Source organism: Schistocerca nitens, chromosome 5 (genome assembly GCF_023898315.1).
Source record: "Schistocerca nitens isolate TAMUIC-IGC-003100 chromosome 5, iqSchNite1.1, whole genome shotgun sequence".
Classification (NCBI taxonomy): Eukaryota; Metazoa; Arthropoda; class Insecta; order Orthoptera; family Acrididae; genus Schistocerca; species Schistocerca nitens.
The window spans coordinates 403,636,234-403,657,731 of record NC_064618.1 but is presented as its reverse complement, the minus strand read 5'-3'; the positions used below and the strand labels follow the sequence as shown (position 1 = coordinate 403,657,731).

Genomic DNA, 21,498 nt, shown 5'->3' with positions numbered 1-21,498 from the left:
ACATCCCTAACCAAAAATGGCTCTGAGCACTATGGGACTCAACTGCTGTGGTCATAAGTCCCCTAGAACTTAGAACTACTTAAACCTAACTAACCTAAGGACAGCACACAACACCCAGCCATCACGAGGCAGAGAAAATCCCTGACCCCGCCGGGAATCGAACCCGGGAACCCGGGCGTGGGAAGCGAGAACGCTACCGCACGACCACGAGATGCGGGCATCCCTAACCCCTACATCCTCTAAGTATCCAGCACCCCACCCGGCTACCCTATTATTTTTTGTCCGGGTCATCTTGTCCTACGAATAAATGAATAAATGAAGACTATTGACATTTTCACGGTTCCGACCAATGTTTTTCGCAGGTCTTATTTAGTTGTTTGCAAACACCAAAACCTGACACGCCCTTCTAAATACTCCTAATTCGGAAGTCTCTTGCCATAATCACGTTTCGCTGGGTTCTAACAGGGAAAACAATCAATGTCTTTACCGGAATGACGTCTCAACCAGTCCACCTAACCAATTATGGGTAGGAATGAAAGTGTAAGGGGACAAAAGAGAAATGAATTGGAGAGAACGTAATGGTCTCTCGTTTAACACAAACGTTGCAAGAAATTGCAAACTTCTGTTACAGCACTGTGTCGTATGACATGATTTATTTGCATTAACGTAGAATTCAGTTCTTCAGCAACTCTGCAGGAGCTGAGATTCGACGGAATAAATAAAGAGCAAACAAATGTTCCGAAAGGGAGATGGCCACATTACTTATCACTTCCTGTTCTGTCTGCCACGAAGTGGTCCAACTGAAAACGTTCTTATTCCTATAAGATTGCGAATTACTGTGATTCGTCAACTAGGCCACTAATCTGTCAGGAGAATTTTGATTTTCTAGCTATTGTGAGTCAGTTAGGCCTACTTTACATTAATTAGAAAAGGGAGGAAATAGACCGTTATAAATCTCCTCTACATAGGCCGCGTAATGATAACTGTTACTTTTTAGTGAGGACATTGAAAACGACACGACCGATTTCCCTTTCCATACTTCCTCAGTCCGAGCTTGTGCTCCGTCTCTAATAACTTCGCCATTGAGGCGACGGTAAATCAATTTTCCTTCTTTTGCTGTTACAGCAGATCTGTCAGGTTTCGACAAGGACTGCACAGATTTATTCCTCAACACTTCTCCAGTTGGCCTAGTACTCTATCTACGGTACAACGACCTTAATGCCAACGATTCTGTTCCATCAGCCGGCCGGAGAGGCCGAGCTGTTCTAGGCGCTACGGTCTGGAACCGCGCGACCGTTAAGTTCGCAGGTTCGAATCCTGCCTCGGGCATGGATGTCTGTGCTGTCCTTAGGTTAGGTACGTTTAAGTAGTGACCGCAGAAGTTAAGTCCCATAGTGCTCAGAGCCATTTGAACCATTTTTTTGTTCTAGAAGTCGATTGATTGCTCTAGGCGTAACGTGATCTACTAGTATCTGCTCATACAGCTCAGTTGTCAGACTGCTACTGAACAAGGATTCCCATACGTGAGTGTTGTTTGTAAATGCCACCGAAGGAAACGACTCTTTGTCCAAGTACATGCACCAAGTGACACTTAATGAAAACGTTTATTATAGGCGTTATATGCATTGGCTTAAGCATTTACGCCATGATTAAACGTTTGAATTCCATTATTTATCATCTTTACATCTGTCGTTTTCAAATACATCTGGAGACGAGATCTGGGAGACAGACCACTACTTCGGTATATCGTATCCAAGCTTCACTGTAGCTCTCAGAAGCTTTTACGTCGTTACGAGACGTTCATACTTTTTGTTAACTGCATGTATAGCTCTGGACGCTCTGAGTCTAGACTGGCAGAACTGTTCGGTAAAACAGTCCATCCACGCCCCTTTTTTATTGGCTTTCGAGCCATTCAGCCACCTCAATAGCAGAGTCAATTATGACGGTACAGAAGTAATTACAGCACAACACCCAGTCCGTGAGCGAAGAAAATCTCCGAGCCGGCTGGGAATCGAACCCGGGTCCTTTCGCTTTGCCATCCGCCACGCTGACTGCGCAGCTACCGAGACGAACGAACCATTCCTCTACCGTCCTTCAGGCGGCAGTAGCGAAGGCAGTGTTGGATCCCTAACCTCCCTGCACCCCTCTCCATTACGACTAAAGAAAATACGACGCCGTACCTGACTTAATCGTCTGTTGTTACAGATGCTGACGCTGCTGCTGGGTCTGACCGCGCTTGCTGCCGTCTGGGCTGAGCCGTCGGGACCCCTACAGTAAGTGACGTCTCTAAACAGAGCGCTACAAGACCATAAGCATCTCTGAATAACAAATGCCCAAAATGGCTGTTCTGCTAGATCAAGTTAAGCATGGTCACTCAGAGATAGCTAGGGTAGGGGATAACACCAAGAAAGTAATCGCACAGGGAGGCCGTGTGTAAGAATTTTTATTAGGACTGTCATGTTCCCGTGGAGCTCTTAGGAGGAATTACGTTCTACACACATTTTTCTTCGAATGCCTTACTTTACAAGTCGGAATAGATATGAATTTTCTCCTTCCCAATTATGTGAGGTCTGCCGGTGAATCGAATACAATTTTCCATCCCTAATCTGTAGAAAATGAAGAAGAATTACATGATCTGCTGAATACGATGGACAGTCGAACGAGTACAGAATATGGCTTGGGAGTAAATCAAAGAAAGACAAAAGTAATGAGAAGTAGCAGAAATGAGAAGAGCGAGAAACTTAACATCAGGGTTGATGGTCACGAAGAAGATGAAGTTAAGGAATTCTGTTACATAGGTAGCAAAATAACCAATGACGGACGGAGGAAGGACGACGTCAAAAGCAGACTAGCACTGGCAAAAAGAGCATTCCTGAGCAAGAGAAGTCTACTAGTATCAAACATAGGCCTTAATTTGAGGAAGAAATTTCTGAGAATGTACGTCTGGAGTACAGCATTGTATGGTGGTAAAACATGGACTTTGGGAAAACCGGAGCAGAAGAGAATCGAAGCATTTGAGAAGTTGTGCTACAGACGAATGTTGAAAATTAGGTGGACTGATAAGGTAAGGAATGAGGAGGTCCTGTGCAGAATCGGAGAGAAAAGGAACCTGTAGAAAACACTAACGGGATATGATAATGGGACATCCGTTAAGGCATCAGGGACTGACTTCCATGGTACTAGAGGGAGCTGTAGAGGGGAAAAACTGTAGAGGGCAAAAACTTTAGAGGAAGACAGGAATTGGAATACATCCAGCAAGCAACTGGGGATGTAGGTTGCAAGTGCTACTTTGAGATGAAGAGGTAGGCACAGGAGAGAAATTCATGGCGGGCCGCATCAAACCAGTCAGAAAACTGATGAATCAAAGAGAAAAGAATCTATAGAATACAAGACTAGTTATGATTAATTCTTGTTTCTATATCGTAGAAGTTAAGTGAAACACTCAAAATAATTATCACAGTAGTTCAAATGGCTCTGAGCACTATCTACATCTACATCAATATGCATGGATACTCTGCAAATCACATTTAAGTGCCTGGCAGAGGGTTCATCGAACCACTTCACAATTCTCTGTCATTCCAATCTCGTATAGCGTGCGGAAAGATTGAACACCTATATCTTTCCGTACGAGCTCTGATTTCCCTTATTTTATCTTTGCGATCGTTCCTCCCTATGCAAGTCGGTGTCAACAAAATTTTTTCGCATTCGGAGGAGAAAGTTGGTGATTGGAATTTCGAGAAGATTCCGTCGCAACGAAAAACGCCTTTCTTTTAATGCTGTCCATCCCAAATCCTGTATCATTTCTGTGTCACTCTCTCCCATATTTCGCGATAATACAAAACGTGCTGCCTTTCTTAGAACTTTTTAGATGTACTCAGTCAGTCCTATCTGGTAAGGATCCCAAACCGCGCAACAGTAGTCTAAAAGAGGATGGACAAGTATAGGGTAGGCAGTATCCTTAGTAGGTATCCTGCCAATGAAACTCAGTCTTTGGTTAGCCTACCCCACAACATTTTCTATGTGTTCCTTCCAATTTAAATTGTTCGTAATTGTGATACCTAGGTATTTAGTTGAATTTACGGCTTTCAGATTAGACTGATTTATCGTGAAACCGAAGTTTAACGCGTTCCTTTTAGCACTCATGTGGATGACCTCACTCTTTTCGTTATTTAAGGTCAACTGCCATTTTTCGCACCATTCCGATATTTCTTCTAAATCGTTTTGCAGTTTGTTTTGATCTTCTGATGACTTTATTAGTCGATAAACGACAGCGTCATCTGCAAACAACCGAAGACGGCTGCTCAAATTGTCTCCCAAATCGTTTATATAGATAAGGAATACTACCTTGGGGAACACCAGAAATCACTTCTGTTTTACTCGATGACATTCCGTTTATTACAACGAACTGTGACCTCTCTGACAGGAAATCACAGATCCAGTCACATAACTGAGACGATATTCCATAAGCACGCAATTTCACTACGAGCCGCTTGTGTGGTACAGTGTCAAAAGCCTTCCGGAAATCCATATATACGGAATCGATCTGAAATCCCTTGTCAATAGCACTCAGCACTGCATGTGAATAAAGAGCTAGTTGTTTTCTAAACCCATGTTGACTGTGTGTCAATAGACGGTTTTCTTCGAGGTAATTCATTACATTCGAACACAACATATGTTCTAAAATCCCGCTGCATATCGACGTTAACGATATGGGTCTGTAATTTAGTGGATTACTCCTACTACCTTTCTTGAATATTGTTGTGACCTGTGCAATTTCCAGTCTTTGGGTACGGATCTTTCGTCGAGCGAACGTTTGTATATGATTGTTACCTATGGCGCTAATGCATCAGCATACTCCGAAAGGAACCTAATTGGTAGACAGTCTGGACCAGAAGACTTGCTTTTATTAAGTGAGTTGCTTCACTACTCCGAGGATATTTATTTTTACGTTACTCATGCTGGCAGCTGTTCCCGATTAGAATTCTGGAATATTTACTTCGTCTTCTTTTGTGAAGGCATTTCGGAAGGCTGTGTTTAGTAACTCTGTTTTGGCAGCACTGTCTTCGATAGTATCTCCATTGCAATGGCGCAGAGATGTGGGACTTAACATCTGAGGTCCTCAGTCCCTTAGAACGTAGAACTACTTAAACCTAACTAACCCAAGGACATCACACACATCTATGCCCGAGGCAGGATTCGAACTTGCGACCGTAGCAATCACACTGTTCCGGACTGAAGCGCCTAGAACCGCTCGGCCACCGCGGCCGGCAATTATCACAATGTTTTCTGTTTGCTTCCACATAAGCACTCGCCCATACAACATGTAGATATGAGTAGATGTAAGCAGTCTTGGTGCAGTCTGCAGCAGCAGCAAACACAGGTTATTGTGTGAACTGGATTTGTAGGTGAGCGTTAGGCAGGTCTGTATGTTCTTCCAGGACGTCGTACAGATGTTGTCTGCACGGATCTCACTCAACACACATTTCCAGGCTTGCTGCGGGAAGTATCCCTGTAAATGAGAGGAATCATTTAGCTTATCCATGACGGGGCTGCAGCAAGATACATTCAGATGTCATTAGCCGCATGGGTGACAGATGGATTGCCAGACAGGAAACAGTTCCCCGACGTCAGTCTTTTGAATTATATGTGAGGCCAGCCACAGCAACTGGTTCTTATAGGCAACATAAATAATGCAGGGGCGCTTCATCGATGAGCCGTGGAAGCCTGCGAAACAAGTCGACCCCATCCAGGGGTGTTAGAAAGTGTGCGGCACACCTTGATTCGACGACTTCATGCATATGTAAACGGAAGTGGAGGACATTTTGAACATTTGTTAAGTGTTTATGATCTGGAAGCTGTGCACAATGTTACTCCACTAATATCATTCGTTTAATCTGAAACCCGGTTGCTTTATTTATTTCCAGCTGTTTGTTTAAACTGAAACTGTCGGAAGTTACATTGTTGTATGTCTGTTAGTTATTGCTCAGTGCTGTACTGAGTAGAACATTGTGTCGCACAGTTGGCGAATTTCGAACGCAGAGCTCTGCGCTCGCTTGTGATATATCGCGTCCTGTGCTCGTCCACCGCGGCGCTCTGGGCCACAGCACAAACTTTAAACACCTGATGATGGGCATGTAAGAACCCGAAACGGATCGTATTTAACTACTGAAAAATAAAAGGAACCTTACAACTGAAGTGGTGTCAAGCTCTTCTATAATGCTCAGTTGCGGATGTTTCTCCGGCAGGATTTTTTATCTTCTCGAATGGCTCCTTGATCCGCGACCAAGGTGTGAATTTCTATCGCCGAGTAACTGAAAGTTCCGACCGCTGTTTGCAGGATTTGGTGACTATGTGTAAAAGTAGTGCCTTTTACTTGTATCACTCTATGATTAACACAGCAATGAATAAAGTTAGTTGGCTTGCCATAATAGCGTGTAAACTTCTTTTTGAAGTCTCCTCGCACATGAAAACTGTAGTTTTATCACTCTCGGTAAGTGCCTTGAGAGTAATAGAAGCCGGGTAAAGAATTACATAATACGTATGGTGTGGCGTTAGAGAACACAAAGCAGCAATTACATTAGTAGAAACTTTAAAGATATATTTATTGCATGAATCTGACGAGCATAGAGACTAAGAGGTTGTGATGAGTAACTTACATAACTTATGAGAAATTACATGTGGAACAGAGCTGTGTTGCAGTATTATAGGAAACTTACATGCAGTTTTAATTCTATCATTAGATCAACAGGCACAAGTAACAGATTAAGTTCAGACTATGTGCATCAACTGCCTGGAGGCATGAGTGGATATTGTGTTATGAGCCAGAAGTCAGTTAGGACTATTTTGTTTTAATAATGAAGGACTATTTTGTTTTGATAAGAACAGACAGCCATATGTGTGGCCCATTAGCAAAACAAGGTGTAGGTGTAACGCATTTTCACTTCCATCTAGGTAACTGAAGGTTTTAATTCCCTCTTATTTCACAGGAAAAGAATAAAAAGATTGCCCGATGGCTTCGAGGATCGATACACATGAATCTTAAATCAGTGCAGGGGAAGACCTTCTAGCAGTTCTTCGAAGCAAACAACAGGGAATAGAGACTTTTAAACGATAGTTGTTTTAGCTTATTTGTATAGTTTACTTCCTTTTCAATAAATTTAATTTTATTTGGGTCTCTTGTCGAGGATCGAAATATTTTGTCAAATATTTTCAAAATTGTATATTTTTTAGTTCGTAGTTCGTTAATGAGTGAATTGGTTGGAAAGGAAAGTCAGAAAAAGTATACTTTAAGAAACGGTCTCAGTTCAGCTCTTAAGCACGATCAGTCAGCAGTCATCACTTGGGGGCCAACGTGTGCTTTGTGCACTGTCAGTTCTGAGTCTTTCTTCACTTGTGCTCACCGACCACGTGATTTATTCTTGTTTACAAAATGATTTCTTGGCTACAGATTATTAACCATCTTAGAGTAATTCATTTCTCCTTGATAGATTTTCTTTGACTTTTACCTTCGATATTGCCAAACTGTCACACTCATTTATGTGTTGGGACGCGATAAAGCGCCATTTATGAACATCTCACGTAAGACAGTGCTTCACTGTTGCAGCCAACACTTCATCGTGCGCGTGCCGTACCCGATCCACACGGTGCATCACCACAAGATCCACAAGGTGCCCGTGCACCACTACTTCCACGCGCTGCATCACCACCACGTCCACCCTCTGGCTGTCCCAGTGCCGCCGCCTGCGCTTGTTGAGCATCAGTTCGTCCACTACTGATGGCCCCCACAGGTACGTCTTCGTTATGCTCTTTTGTGTTAAAATGGAGAGTAACTGACAAGCAATGAGGGAGTGCTTTGCAAATTCTCATCTGAGCCGCAAAACTAGTGGCTTTAGAGGAATTTTATGATGGAAAGAGACTAACGATGCATGTCTTCCTTGGAGGAACACCCTAAAGTCATTTTACTGGAAGGCTCTAGAAAAAAGAAAAAAGTGGAAACCTTAGTTTAAAGACATCTGTCTGCCGCGATACTACAACATTAATTACGCTTTCTGATCGAATGTACCTGGACACCTATAAATGGACATTAATTGGGGGTAGCCATTGTTTGCTTTTATGACGGCTTGAACTCTGCTACGGAAATTTTCCGTGTGGTGTCCGGAATGTCCGTGGAAAAATGGCATCCCATTCTTACTGAAGAGCCGTAACCAAAGAAGATAGTACTGGTCTCCAGAGCGAGGTCGACGTTCTAACTCAACCCAAAGGTATTCTGTTGGGTTCAGATCGGGATTTAGGGCAGGTCACTCCATTTCAGGAATCTTATTGTCCACAGAACATCGTCTTTCCGCGAGTACATGAGGTCTGCTTGTTCCTGTTTTAGCTGCGGTAGTTCCTTGGCGCTTCCATTCCATAATCACATCAGCAACAGTCGATTTGGGCAGCTTTAGAACGGCTGAAATGTCCTTGATGGATACGTTATTCGGGTGACGCGCAGTGACCTAGCTCGTAGCCACTGTGCCGTCGTGGCCAACCCATTCTGCTGTTACTGCATCTCTACTGACAACACAGTACTCCCTGCCTTCTATTACACTGGTAGATCCGTTTAACGTGACACCTGTAGACCAACTCCGCATTGCACAGGTGTGTACGGATACTTCTGAACATATAGTGCAGCATTATACACTTAAAGAGCTTGGAAACCATGGAAACCGAACAAGAAAAAGCATGCTTGAACATAAATGCATGCCCTAGCCAGGCCTGCAGGTTGCGCTGTTGTATTTGAGCACGAACGGCGCCTGTGCAATTACCTCGGAACGTTGCGAGTACCAGTCGCGATTAAAACAGCGTTGTGTGTAATTGTGGGTGCGTTATGTTGGAGCTAAGTGAATTCGAACTTGGGCAAACTGTTAGGCTCGTGTGGTGGGTGTTTCCGTAACTAAGGCAGTCGAAATGTTTGGTGGTTCAAGAGACACCATCGAAGATCTATATCGCATGCAGGGACAGCGGAAAAACAACAACCGCTAAGTCACAACGCGGATGAAAGTATGTGTTGGCTGACCGTGACAGACGGTCATGGAAGAGGACTGGGTCGAAAAATAAGAGGACAACAGCTGCAAAAGTCACTGCAGACTTGAATGTCACAGCACGATCCCTGTCATCATCAAAACAACATGGAAGGGAATTTCATAACAAAGCAACTGGAGGACGAGATGGAATCAGTGATGCAAATGCCCGTAACAGGAAAAACGTGGCGCCGAAGCCATAAACCTTGAACTATGGAGCATTAGAAGAAAGTCATTTGGTCGGGCGAGTCTTGTTTGAACTGTCTCGAATATCTGGCCGAGATATGTCCCAAGAGTGAAAAGTGGCGGGGGTTCGGTGACGGTTTAAGAAGCCATGTCGGGATATTCCATGGGCCACATGACTGTTGTGGAAGATCGCATTTCACTATCAGGTCCGTGCCATGGTATAATGTTTATTCCTCAGTGATGGTGCTGTGCACCAAGACGACACGGCCCCTGTTCATACAGCTCGCATCGTCCAGGTCTGCTTTTGTGAACACTAGGATGAATTGTCGTATCTCCCCTGATCACCACAGCATCAGAGCTCAATGTTATTGAGTCTTTGTGGTCTACTTTGTAGAGAAGCGCGCGTGATAGGTATCAATCTCCGTCAGCATCACCTGAACTTGCTTCCATTTTGCTGGAATAATGGTGCAAGATACTCTTAAAAACCATAAACGACCTGTATTTATCCATCCAGAGACGATTGGAAGCTGTTTTTAATGCCAACTTATATCGAATTAGGCATGGTAACGTGTTGTGTTCTCGTTGCTTCCATATTTTTGTCCACCCTCTGTACATATTAACAAATCAAGGTGTGGCCATTTTTAATCAAAATGAAACAATGCCGAAAGCTAACTAGAAACGATAACTTTTATCTAGCAAGAAGCTGTGTTTATGCTCACTTACAAAATTTCAGAAACTGTGTTGGTTTAAGCTTAGGGGCTTCAGTAGCGATTATACATTGCTACTTGTTAGTGAACCTATATATACACCCACAAATTGTCGTTTGAAGGAATAGGAGTTAAACAAAGAGATTAAAAAAGAAAAACTTAAAGATTAGAGCATATTGCTGAGTCGGTTCAAAAAATTGTTCAAATAGCTCTAAGCACTATGGGACTTAACGTCTGAGTTCATGAGTCCCCTAGACTTAGAACTACTTGAACCTAACTAACCTAAGGACATCACACACTTCCATGCCCGAGGCAGGACTCGAACCTGCGACCGTAGCAACAGCGCGGTTCCGAACTGAAGCGCTTAGAACCGCTCGGTCACAGCGGCGGCTGTTGAGTGGGTAATGTACTCAGTAGAGAAGAATATTACCTGAGTTGAAAGTGCACAGTGTAAGTGATCAGTGTTGCTGATGCTGTATAAAAGAACTCAGTGATTGGATGAAGTGATTTAAGGAAAGGACGGAGAAATCAAAAACTGATGTATAGCAGATGATTTAAAATCCGCTTTCTCTGAAACGAAGTGCAGTGCCTTAACACTGAATCTTCTCTGATGTAGATTTCTTCCTCGAGAGCCGAAATCAGAGAAGGTAGCGATGTTGGGTGCTGGCGTCTGGAACGAAGTCGACATTCTTACATGCCAAAGACGTTCTACTGAGTTCAGGTCAGGAGTCTGGGCTGCACAGTCCATTCCACGATTGTTATTGCCCACAAACCATTAGCTGACAGATCCTGCGTTAAGACAGGATATTTTTCTACGCTGATACAAACAATTGTCGTCTCCGAATTGTACCTCTGCCGTACTAATTACGCAGTGCTGAAAAATGAGTTCATAGCCTCCCATGTTAGCGTTTCCTTAAGCGCAGTAGTGGACCACACCATAACCACGAAAAATACACCCGTACCATAACACCTCTCTACTTCTTCATTGTGGACACTACACATGAAGTCAGATAACTTTCTGCGGGCATTTGCCCAAACCGAAACCCTTCCATTCGATTACCACAGGATACAGCGTTCATTTATCACACCAAATCACTCGTTTTCATTCATCAACTGTCCAGTGACGTAAGTCTTTACATCATTTGAAGTGTAACTCATCACTGATATAGACTACAGACGCTGCTCTACCATCGTACCCCATTCAATTTGACTTCATACGGACAGTCATTGCGCTGGTTGGACTGCTGGCAGCACTTTGGTACTCACGAGTAGTTACTTTCGCCGACTTCATGAGATTTTGTACAACCACACTACGCAATGCTCGACCATCCCTGTCCGTAAGTACATGAGATCTGCCTGATATTGGTTTAGCTGTGCTGGTTCCTTCGCGTTTTCACTCAACAGTACCAACAGGCGCTCTGGGCAGATTTTGGAGCGCGGGTAACAACCAAAGGCCAATCCACATTCGAAGTCACTGAGCTCTCCGACCTATTCCGCTGTCACCTTTCCTGTACGGACATCACAGTACTAAACGCCTTCATTTATACTGTCGGGTCCGCCGTTAGAAATATCTAGTTGCCAATTCCGCATTACACTGTGGTAAAAATGCACCGGGATTTACCACCTCCACCCGATGCGGAAATGAGACCTGTTCCTCCGTTAGACCAACACTAAAATGGGGGATGTTTCTACAACGACTCCTGCGATTACTACGGACATCCAGAATCCACCACGACAATATTCATCAGTTACGAACCTATCGACAGCACAGATCCCCCATCAGGCATACCGAATAGCTACCATCAACACCAATAACACTGGCTCCAACGTTAAAATTCAACTGCTCCGCGACACGCTAAGAGCAACGGACATCGATATCGCCCTGCTAAAAGAACTGAGGACAGCAACTTGCTACAGGTGTTATGGATACGACACGCACGCCGCCCTGGTTGCTATGGAACACACAGGCGCAGCCCTCCTCCGAGAAGGGATGTAAATGTAAATGTCGTGTGACTAGGGCCTCCCGTCGGGTAGACCGTTCGCCGGGTGCAAATCATTCGAATTGGCGCCACTTCGGCGACTTGCGATTAGATGGAGATGAAATGATGATGACTACGACAACACAACACCCAGTCCCTGAGCGGGGAAAACTTCCGAGCCTGCCGGAATCGAAGCCGGGGCCTTAGAATTGACATTCTGTCCAACTGAAACTTCTGATCAGATACTATAGCACTATCTCCATATGCATAGAGGTTCGGTAAAGCAGTAGAAACACCAAACCTATTGACGAAGACGAAGATACGAGCGAAGTTCAGTAAGCACTGCTACAAATTTATTGCTGGAATCAGGTTGGCTTCATTCAGGTTTCCAATATGCCATAATAATTCCCACTCTTTCGGCTACAAATGTCTATTTTTCAACATTATCTCCGTCTAACGCGACGACCTTACACAATATAACTGGGAAGGCCTGTATGCCCGCGTGGTACCACTCTACTGGTCGACGTCGGAGCCTTCCCATCATCCACCTACTACTTTCCGATGAGTGCACCCTTCACTGGGTCACACAGATGGAAGTCGGAAGGTGCAAGATCTCGGCTGTAGGATGGATGAGGAAGAACGGTCCCATGGAGTTTTATGAGCTCCTCTCGGTTGCGGAGAGTTTTGTGAGGCCTTGCATAGTTATAGATAAAGAGAAGTTCGTTTACATTTTTGCGGCGACTAACACGTTGAAATCGTTTCCTTAGTTTCCTGAGGGTAGCACAATACACTTCAGAATTGGTGGGCTGGCCGCTGTGGCCGAGCGGTTCTAGGCGCTTCCGTCCGGAACCGCGCTGCTGCTACGGTCGCAGGTTCGAATCCTACCTCGGGCATGGATGTGTGTGATGTCCTTAGGTTAGTTAGGTTTAAGTAGTTCTAAGTTCTAGGGGACTGATGATCTCAGATGTTAAGTCCCATAGCGCTTATAGTCATTTGAACCATTTTTGAAGAATTGGTGGTTGCACCATGAGGGAGATATCAAACAGAACAACTCTTTCAGAGACCCAGAATACCATCCGCTTGACTTTACCGGTGAGGGCGCGGCTTTGAACGTTTTCTTCGGAGGAGTGGTTGCGTGGAGCCACTCCATGTTTGCCATTTTGTTCCGCGTTCTAAGTAATGAACCCATGTTTCATCGCCCGTGACGATGTTTGAGAAAAAATTGGCACAGTCTGCCTCGTAACATTCAAGCCATTCAGTACAGATGATCCTTCGTTGCTCTTTATGGTCTTCTGTTAAGCGGCGAGGAACCCTGCGTGCACACACCTCTGAGTATGCCAACTGGTGGACGAGCGTGTCAGCACTATCGGCAGAGACGTACGGTTCTGCAGAGAGGTGTCTGATTGCGATTCGTCGATTACCGCGAATGAGAGTGTCCGCACGCCCCAACGTAGCAGGAGTCACAGCTGTGCACGGCCGGCCGGCACACGAAAGATCGGACAGGTCTGCTCGACCTTATTGTCATGACGACAGACTGTTCATCGTGCTTTTGTTCACTGCCAGTTCTCCGTAGACACTCTGCAAGCGCTATCGAATATCTGCTATGCTTTCGTTTTCCGCCACATCCGTTACAAACGACATTTTGAAGGCTACGTATAGCACCGCCAACTGTTGGAACTTCATCAAACTATAGGGGCTGAAGCGAGAATATTCCATAATGTCCCACAACGAATTTTTCCACCCGAAATTTGCCGAGAGAAAAAAATGTGTTCCATTACTATTGAACGCCCGTCGTACATTGAGGTATATTTCAGATCTGACGCGGCTAACCCTTGGATTGCCATAGTACATAACGGCATGGAACCAAAGATCGTCCCGAGTCTCAAAGAATGTGAATCGCTCGGTGAATCATGTTAAGGGATAAAAAGTACCACGTCGCTAGAGTGCTGGTCATCTGGATCAGGGGGTCCAGCGCCGACAGTTGCAGGAGAAACCTGGTGCGTCCAGAGACACACCGGCTGGCCAGCCACGCGTCGCAGAGCAGTGAGAGTTCACGGAGAGGCCGCACTTTCTCGCGCTGCCCTTGCTGCTGTCAAGGGCGACGGCACGCGGGCAAGGTGACCGAAGAAGCCACGCGGCCACCTGCCGCCCACGCGCGTCCGTCTCGCCCAAACAAAGGCGTTGTAAGCGCGGTTTCTGCGGAGAGCCTACCGACTCACTGCTTGTACGTGGCTGATTCGAAATGCGGTTACGTAAGACTTCTTTATCCAATCAGTATCATTAATTAGCAGTTTATTTGTATTGACAGACCTGCCAGTCAATGATGCACAGTGGTTAATCACTTTGAATACACAGTGTTTTGAGAGGTCTGCGACCATTTAACTACACTGTTGGTAAATTCTTTTTGTCTTTTATTTATGCTATGAGACAAAGACGCTGCTGTGTTCGATTATATTATTTTCACAATAGTCTTATTTCGGAGTGATTGGCATCTTCAGGTCATATCAGGTGGTCGTGATATCCACTACTGAATAAGTCTGCTCCCTTGATGTTGGTGGAGCTATGGTCGGTGGTTAACTTTTGCTGAGCAGATATTTGTTGTATTACGCGACATAACATCGCTGACTCAACTGTCAGTACAGCTGTCAAGTAACCTCATTACGAAATATTTTTTTTTGTAATTAGATAACTTTATAAATAACTGATCCAGCAAAAGTTTAAAACCTGCTATAGTTCCATCAACATCAAAGGAGCGAACTTGTACGGTAGTGCGACAGCAACTCAACCACTGATGTCATGATGGAGACCACCTGATATAACTTGAAGATGACAATCACGCCGAAAGAGGGCTATTGTAATAAACAATATAATCGAACACAGCAGTGTCTTGGTCTCATGGCATAACATATTTTTTTTTTTTTGGTCATCAGTCTACTGACTGGTTTGATGCGGCCCGCCGCCCCACGAATTCATTTCCTGTGCTAACCTCTTCATCTCAGAGTAGCACTTACAACCTACGTCCTCAATTATTTGCTTGACGTATTCCAATCTCTGTCTTCCTCTACAGTTTTTGCCCTCTACAGCTCCCTCTAGTACCATGGAAGTCATTCCCTCATGTCTTAGCAGATGTCCTATCATCCTGTCCCTTCTCCTTGTTTTCCACATATTCCTTTCCTTTCCGATTCTGCGTAGAACCTCCTCATTCCTTACCTTATCAGTCCACCTAATTTTCAACATTCGCCTATAGCACCACATCTCAAATGCTTAGATTCTCTTCTGTTCCGGTTTTCCCACAATCCATATTTCACTACCATACAATGCTGTACTCCAGACGTACATCCTCAGAAATTTCTTCCTCAAATTAAGGCCGGTATTTGATATTAGTAGACTTCTCTTGGCCAGAAATGCCTTTTTTTGCCATAGCGAGTCTGCTTTTGATGTCCTCCTTGCTCCGTCCGTCATTGGTTATTTTACTGCCTAGGTAGCAGAATTCCTTAACTTCATTGACTTCGTGACCATCACTCCAGATGTTAAGTTTCTCGCTGTTCTCATTTCTACAACTTCTCATTACCTTCGTCTTTCTCCGATTTACTCTCAAACCATACTGTGTACGCATTAGACTGTTCATTCCGTTCAGCAGATCATTTAATTCTTCTTCACTTTCACTCAGGATAGCAATGTCATCAGCGAATCGTATCATTGATATCCTTTCACCTTGTATTTTAATTCCACTCCTGAACCTTTCTTTTATTTCCATCATTGCTTCCTCGATGTACAGATTGAAGAGTAGGGGCGAAAGGCTACAGCCTTGTCTTACACCCTTCTTAATACGAGCACTTCGTTCTTGATCGTCCACTCTTATTATTCCCTCTTGGTTGTTGTACATATTGAATATGACCCGTCTCTACCTATAGCTTACCCCTACTTTTTTCAGAATCTCCAACAACTTGCACCGTTTTATATTGTCGAACGCTTTTTCCAGGTCAACAAATCCTATGAAAGTGTCTTGATTTTTCTTTAGCCTTGCTTCCATTATTAGCCGTAACGTCAGAATTGCCTCTCTCGTCCCTTTACCTTTCCTAAAGCCAAACTGATCGTCACCTAGCGCATTCTCAATTTTCTTTTCCATTCTTCTGTATATTATTCTTGTAAGCAGCTTCGATGCATGAGCTGTTAAGCTGATTGTGCGATAATTCTCGCACTTGTCAGCTCTTGCCGTCTTCGGAATTGTGTGGATGATGCTTTTCCGAAAGTCAGATGGTATGTCGCCAGACTCATATATTCTACACACCAACCTGAATAGTTGTTTTGTTGCCACTTCCCCCAATGATTTTAGAAATTCTGATGGAATGTTATCTATCCCTTCTGCCTTATTTGACCGTAAGTCCTCCAAAGCTCTTTTAAATTCCGATTCTAATACTGGATCCCCTATCTCTTCTAAATCGGCTCCTGTTCTTCTTCTATCACATCAGACAAATCTTCACCCTCATAGAGGCTTTCAATGTATTCTTTCCATCTATCTGCTCCCTCCTCTGCATTTAACAGTGGAATTCCCGTTGCACTCTTAATGTTACCACCGTTGCTTTTAATATCACCAAAGGTTGTTTTGACTTTCCTGTATGCTGAGTCTGTCCTTCCGACAATCATATGTCCTTATATGACACATACGATGAAGCGGCCTCACATGAGTACCAGTTCTTTTTGTCTTGATCGGCAAAATTATTTTTTGGTGAGTCACCAAACGCTACGCATTTCGGTTTAGCGCCGTCATAAGATATGCCTCAAAACAACAGTAAAGAGTGAATATACATCGAAGTACGTAGTGTTACATATCATAAATTGCACACACAAAGACATACAAAAATACAGCAATTAAAAGTACTGTGCAATATCGTACATAATTTCTGTTTTGACTGTCGATGCGCTGTATTTTGAAGCCGATTTGCGACCTTTTTCTTTGCACAGTAGATGTTTCTGAATATTGTCATACCAAGTTGTTTAACATAGATACTTCATTTAACATGACCATCATTGTTTGTAATGCTCAGACTTGTAGCTTCCATTGACTCATGCTGGAGGCAAAGATGATGGTTGTTGTAATATGGTTATCAAGCCACGTTAGTCGGTCACTGATTGCACTACTCCATGTACAGTGTTTCCGTAACTGTGTCTGAAAGATAAATAATGGATTCAGATTCATTTGGTTTATTTAGTAAGCACTGTTGCTGTGTTTCGAATACAACGATTACATCTTATGTTTATTATTTTCTAACTGCTTTTAATGTTCCGTGTGGAATAAAACAATTCTAAGCAAATGAACATGCCAAATATTAAAAACCTGCTTTCATTTTTAAAACAGTAATTTAATCAGTTTTGAAAGTGCAGTTGTTACCATCAGCGGCAATACTGGGCTCTTTAAGTTTAATCGATGTCAGCTTTGACATTACGTTTATGGAATAATCTTGGGAACAGAGAAGACGTGGTGGTTAGAAATTGCTAATAAAACTTCTAATTCTGCCAACTACTTTTCCTGTATCGTACAAATTCCGTGAACGTAAACGCTCCTCAAATATTAACAGAACCACACATCAGAATGAAATTAGAAAAATATTCATTACTGTTTAATAATGAATTAAAACAGTCTTGACCGCAATAAAATATTTATTTGCAAATGTTACTGGTTTCGGTCCTAATGTGGTTATCTTCAGACCATTATACCATGATCACAGGCGGTGGCGGTGAACTTAACCCAAGCACTTGACGTTCCTGAACTCACATATGCTCCGTTCATCGCCACCGCCTACCCTCATGGTATAAACGGTCTGAAGATGGTTACATCCTGACGGAAACTGCTAACAATTGCAAATAAATATATTATTGCCTTCAAGACTGTTGTTAGTCCAGTACTTTAACTAGACTACTGTTTTCCTCCCCGAGAAATGTTCTCAAAAATTAATCATTAGTGTATGTTGTAAATACTCCCTCATATATTATCAATAATCAAACATATTAATTAGAGTAAGTCTTTACTGAAAATAACGTGCTGAATTTTCTTACTGTTTCAGGTGGCGAGAAACTTGGCCCCTCATCTAGTCTACTCATTCCGTTATATTTACAGTGTTTTATGTATGCTATATGTATATAATTTGTAAATAAAGGAATTTATGTTACTTACTTGACGCAATTAATATGCGTTACAACACTCACAGCAGAGGCGCCTTCATGATGTAAAATTGAAACGAGTGATGTTTAGGTAGGAGGTCTCCGTGAACGAATTACTCAGATTAAGCAGAAGTCGATTCCAATTGATACTGTCACCTGATGTTTCAACTACAGAATATCTCTCAGGACACTGGTCGAAAGACTATTGCCGGCCGCGGTGGCCGTGCGGTTCTGGCGCTGCAGTCCGGAACCGCGGGACTGCTACGGTCGCAGGTTCGAATCCTGCCTCGGGCATGGGTGTGTGTGATGTCGTTAGGTTAGTTAGGTTTAAGTAGTTCTAAGTTCTAGGGGACTTATGACCTAAGATGTTGAGTCCCATAGTGCTCAGAGCCATTTGAACCATTTGAATCGAAAGACTATTACAATGAGACACTTGATCTAAATGAAAATTAATGTTTTCATAATTTTTTTCTAATTCTTGAGATGTAGGTGCAAACTACAGAACCAGAAGAACGATTGAAAGTGACGAAATACATTTCACACTTTGAGAGAGTTTACGTTTACCTTAAAAGTACGCTGTATAACTATGAACTACTAAGTAGCTAATTGAGCTGGTTGTCCTCTCTTGAAATTATCTAAGCAACTGCTTTCTTTTTTATATGTACTTTTAGTACCGAAGACAATGTCTTGCAGAGCCCATGATTTTAGTTTTACTTTAACTTGTGCATTTTGTCTTACGTGGTAAAATGTGGCATAGCTTGCTTATTTTTGCAGACAAGCAGAAAACATGCGAACTACACAAAAGCTGCTTCTGTAAAACAACTGAATCGCTGATTGCAGAAACAACACTTGTCCACTTTTTGGTTAAATTGAGTTAAGAGCTGATTTCCATGTTATGGCGCTCCCTCTGTCGAATGAACATTTGTCCATCATTCGTAATGGGACCAACAAGATCCCGACGTTATGAGCGAGAGGAGAAAGAACACATGTCCAGGACTAGTGCTATTTCTGCAGCCAACGTTGGCTAGCCTGTTGTGTAATATTACCTCTGTGTTCGCACGGTTTTTCTTTGTGAAGCACAGCAATGTTGAACAGGGAAGATATGGATGTACATGATGGTGGTGAAAGTAGAAAGAGGAAAAAAGATGTAAAGAATGTTGAGTATCAGCGTGAAATCATAGAAAGGTCGCGAATTAAATGTTTAGAGTACAAAAACTACAGTGGAAAGTTAGTTTCAAAGAAAAGCATTGATGTGGACTGCAAGTAAGTAATGTTCTAATGCGGGAGGTTATACGTCAGTAAAACAGCAAACTAATGATTTATTGCGTGACTGAAATATCTGTGTAATTTTGTAGATGTCGTAGAAAGAAATGAAGTATTTTCACTTTTCTACATCAAAGGACGCACAAGATTCTTATCTCCAAGGGCTGATTACTGTAAGTAATATTTCCAGAAGACGAAGAAGAGTCCAGAAGGAGGCAACTGCAAACCAAGATGCAACAATTTTCAGTGTTCTATTAACTCCAGCACTGGACGATCAGAGGTATGCAAGAAAGCTTTCTTAAGCATCCATGGTGTCCCAAACCAAAGGGTAAGCAATCTGCTGGCTTGTGGAAAGTCACCTAGTGATCAGAGGGGTAAAAATACATCGGGAAATCAAATGGGTGGTGCAGAAATAAGTTTGATAATTGATCACATAAATTCCTATCCCCAAAAAATTACTCACTATGGCACAAGAGAAAAGCGTTCTTTAAATAACCAACTTAATGTCAAAACCATGCATGAGCAGTTCAGATTATGACATCCCCAAGCAAGTAATATTAAGTACGAATTTTATTTAAAAATATTCAAAGAACGTTTTTCACTTACATTTGGTCGACCACAAGATGGCACATGTGGTATTTGTGACGCGCTTCAAAATAAATTACGAAACAAAACACTGAATGAAAAGGCTAAGAGGGTTGCCGCTGCAGAAATGATGTTTCATAAACGCAGGGCTCCAACGTTTTCTGCTAGTATTCGTGATGTACAAGTATTGTGTCAAAAAGATGAGGATGTTGCAGGTATTGCCATAGATTTTATGCAAAATCTGTCCCTTCCTACCATTCCAGTTCAGGAAGTTTTTTACCTTCGGCAACTCAGTGTTAATGTATTCAATATCCACAACCTGAAGACAGGATATGCAGCATTCTACATTTATCACGAAGGTGTAGCAAAGAAGGGTCCCGATGAAGTCTGCACGTTTCTGCTGGATTACATACGAAACGAGTTGCCACCAAACATAAAATACCTGCATATATTTTCAGATGTCTGCCCAGGGCAGAATAAGAATAATACTACGGTCAGGTTTCTCATGGCAGTTGCAGCATCTCAACGTTTACTCAAAATTTATCACTATCTCCCGGTCAGAGGCCATTCATTCTTACCCTGTGACAGGGACTTTGCAGAGATTAAGAGGAAAATTCGAGCTGTCGAGAGGATTTATAGCATCACGCAGTTTGTAGAACTTATTGTTGCTGCAAGTATCTTAAACAAATACCAGGTTAAAGTTGTTTCAACAGAGTTTGTACTGGCTTTCAAACAATGGTGGACTAAATTTTACAAACGCAATGCCTTGTCTTTGGAAACAATGAACAGCAAAGTGCTCACACGGAATGAGAAACAATCCTTCACCGTTTCAGCATTCATGCAATTTGAATACAACAGTGAGTGTAATGGGAACGTCATTGCAAACCCATACATTGGAAGCCTGGTGACGCACACTTTTCGTTTACTTCTTGATTTAAAAACAGTAACTCTACCGACGGCTGCAGCATACGAAAAATGTGTACCACTAAGTGAGAAGAAAATAGCTGACCTCAATAAATTGGAGTCGTATATCCCTGAACAGCACCTATCCTTTTACAGAGCTCTCTACAACTGGCCTTCAGTAGACAGCTGAGGGCCTGACAGTGAATAATACACATGGGTACAAGCAATATTTCACTAAGCTTGCTATTTACCCGATTGCAATTTGTAGTTAAAAGTAGTTGCTCAGAATCTGTTATGTACACATACAATAAGAATTTTGGTAATGAGAAATAATATAGCTGATCTTCAGAAACTTATGTAGCCTAATAATAACAATTTTTATATTGAACATAATAAATTTACAAATAAACTGCTGAATAACACAGGCCTACATTTCTGGCAACCGATTGATTTCAGAAACAGCACATGTCCACGAACTTTGCGTATTTAAATCATTATATAATCTAATCATTACATCATTGAAAATAGTGTCTGAACATCACCAGAAACTGTGCCGTTCAAAGTAAAAAAGAGTTGTCAAAGAAAATAGAATACTCAGGCCCACAAACCTATTTTTCCGTTTTTCTAAAAATCAACAAGCGTGGACTAATGCTG

General features: G+C 42.7%; 1 protein-coding gene across 1 annotated transcript in view; it reads left to right on the top strand.

Moving 5' to 3' along the window:
• The window catches only part of LOC126260248 (putative uncharacterized protein DDB_G0287191), a 32,523-nt gene extending 14,475 nt beyond the window's left edge, over positions 1–18,048 (top strand). Inside the window, exons 2-4 of the mRNA XM_049957565.1 lie at positions 2,206–2,273; positions 7,604–7,787; positions 17,997–18,048. Of these exons, the coding sequence (XP_049813522.1) occupies positions 2,206–2,273; positions 7,604–7,775 (240 nt within the window). The 3' untranslated portion in view covers positions 7,776–7,787; positions 17,997–18,048. The remainder of the gene's footprint in view (positions 1–2,205; positions 2,274–7,603; positions 7,788–17,996) is intronic.
• Positions 18,049–21,498: the final 3,450 nt, after the last annotated feature.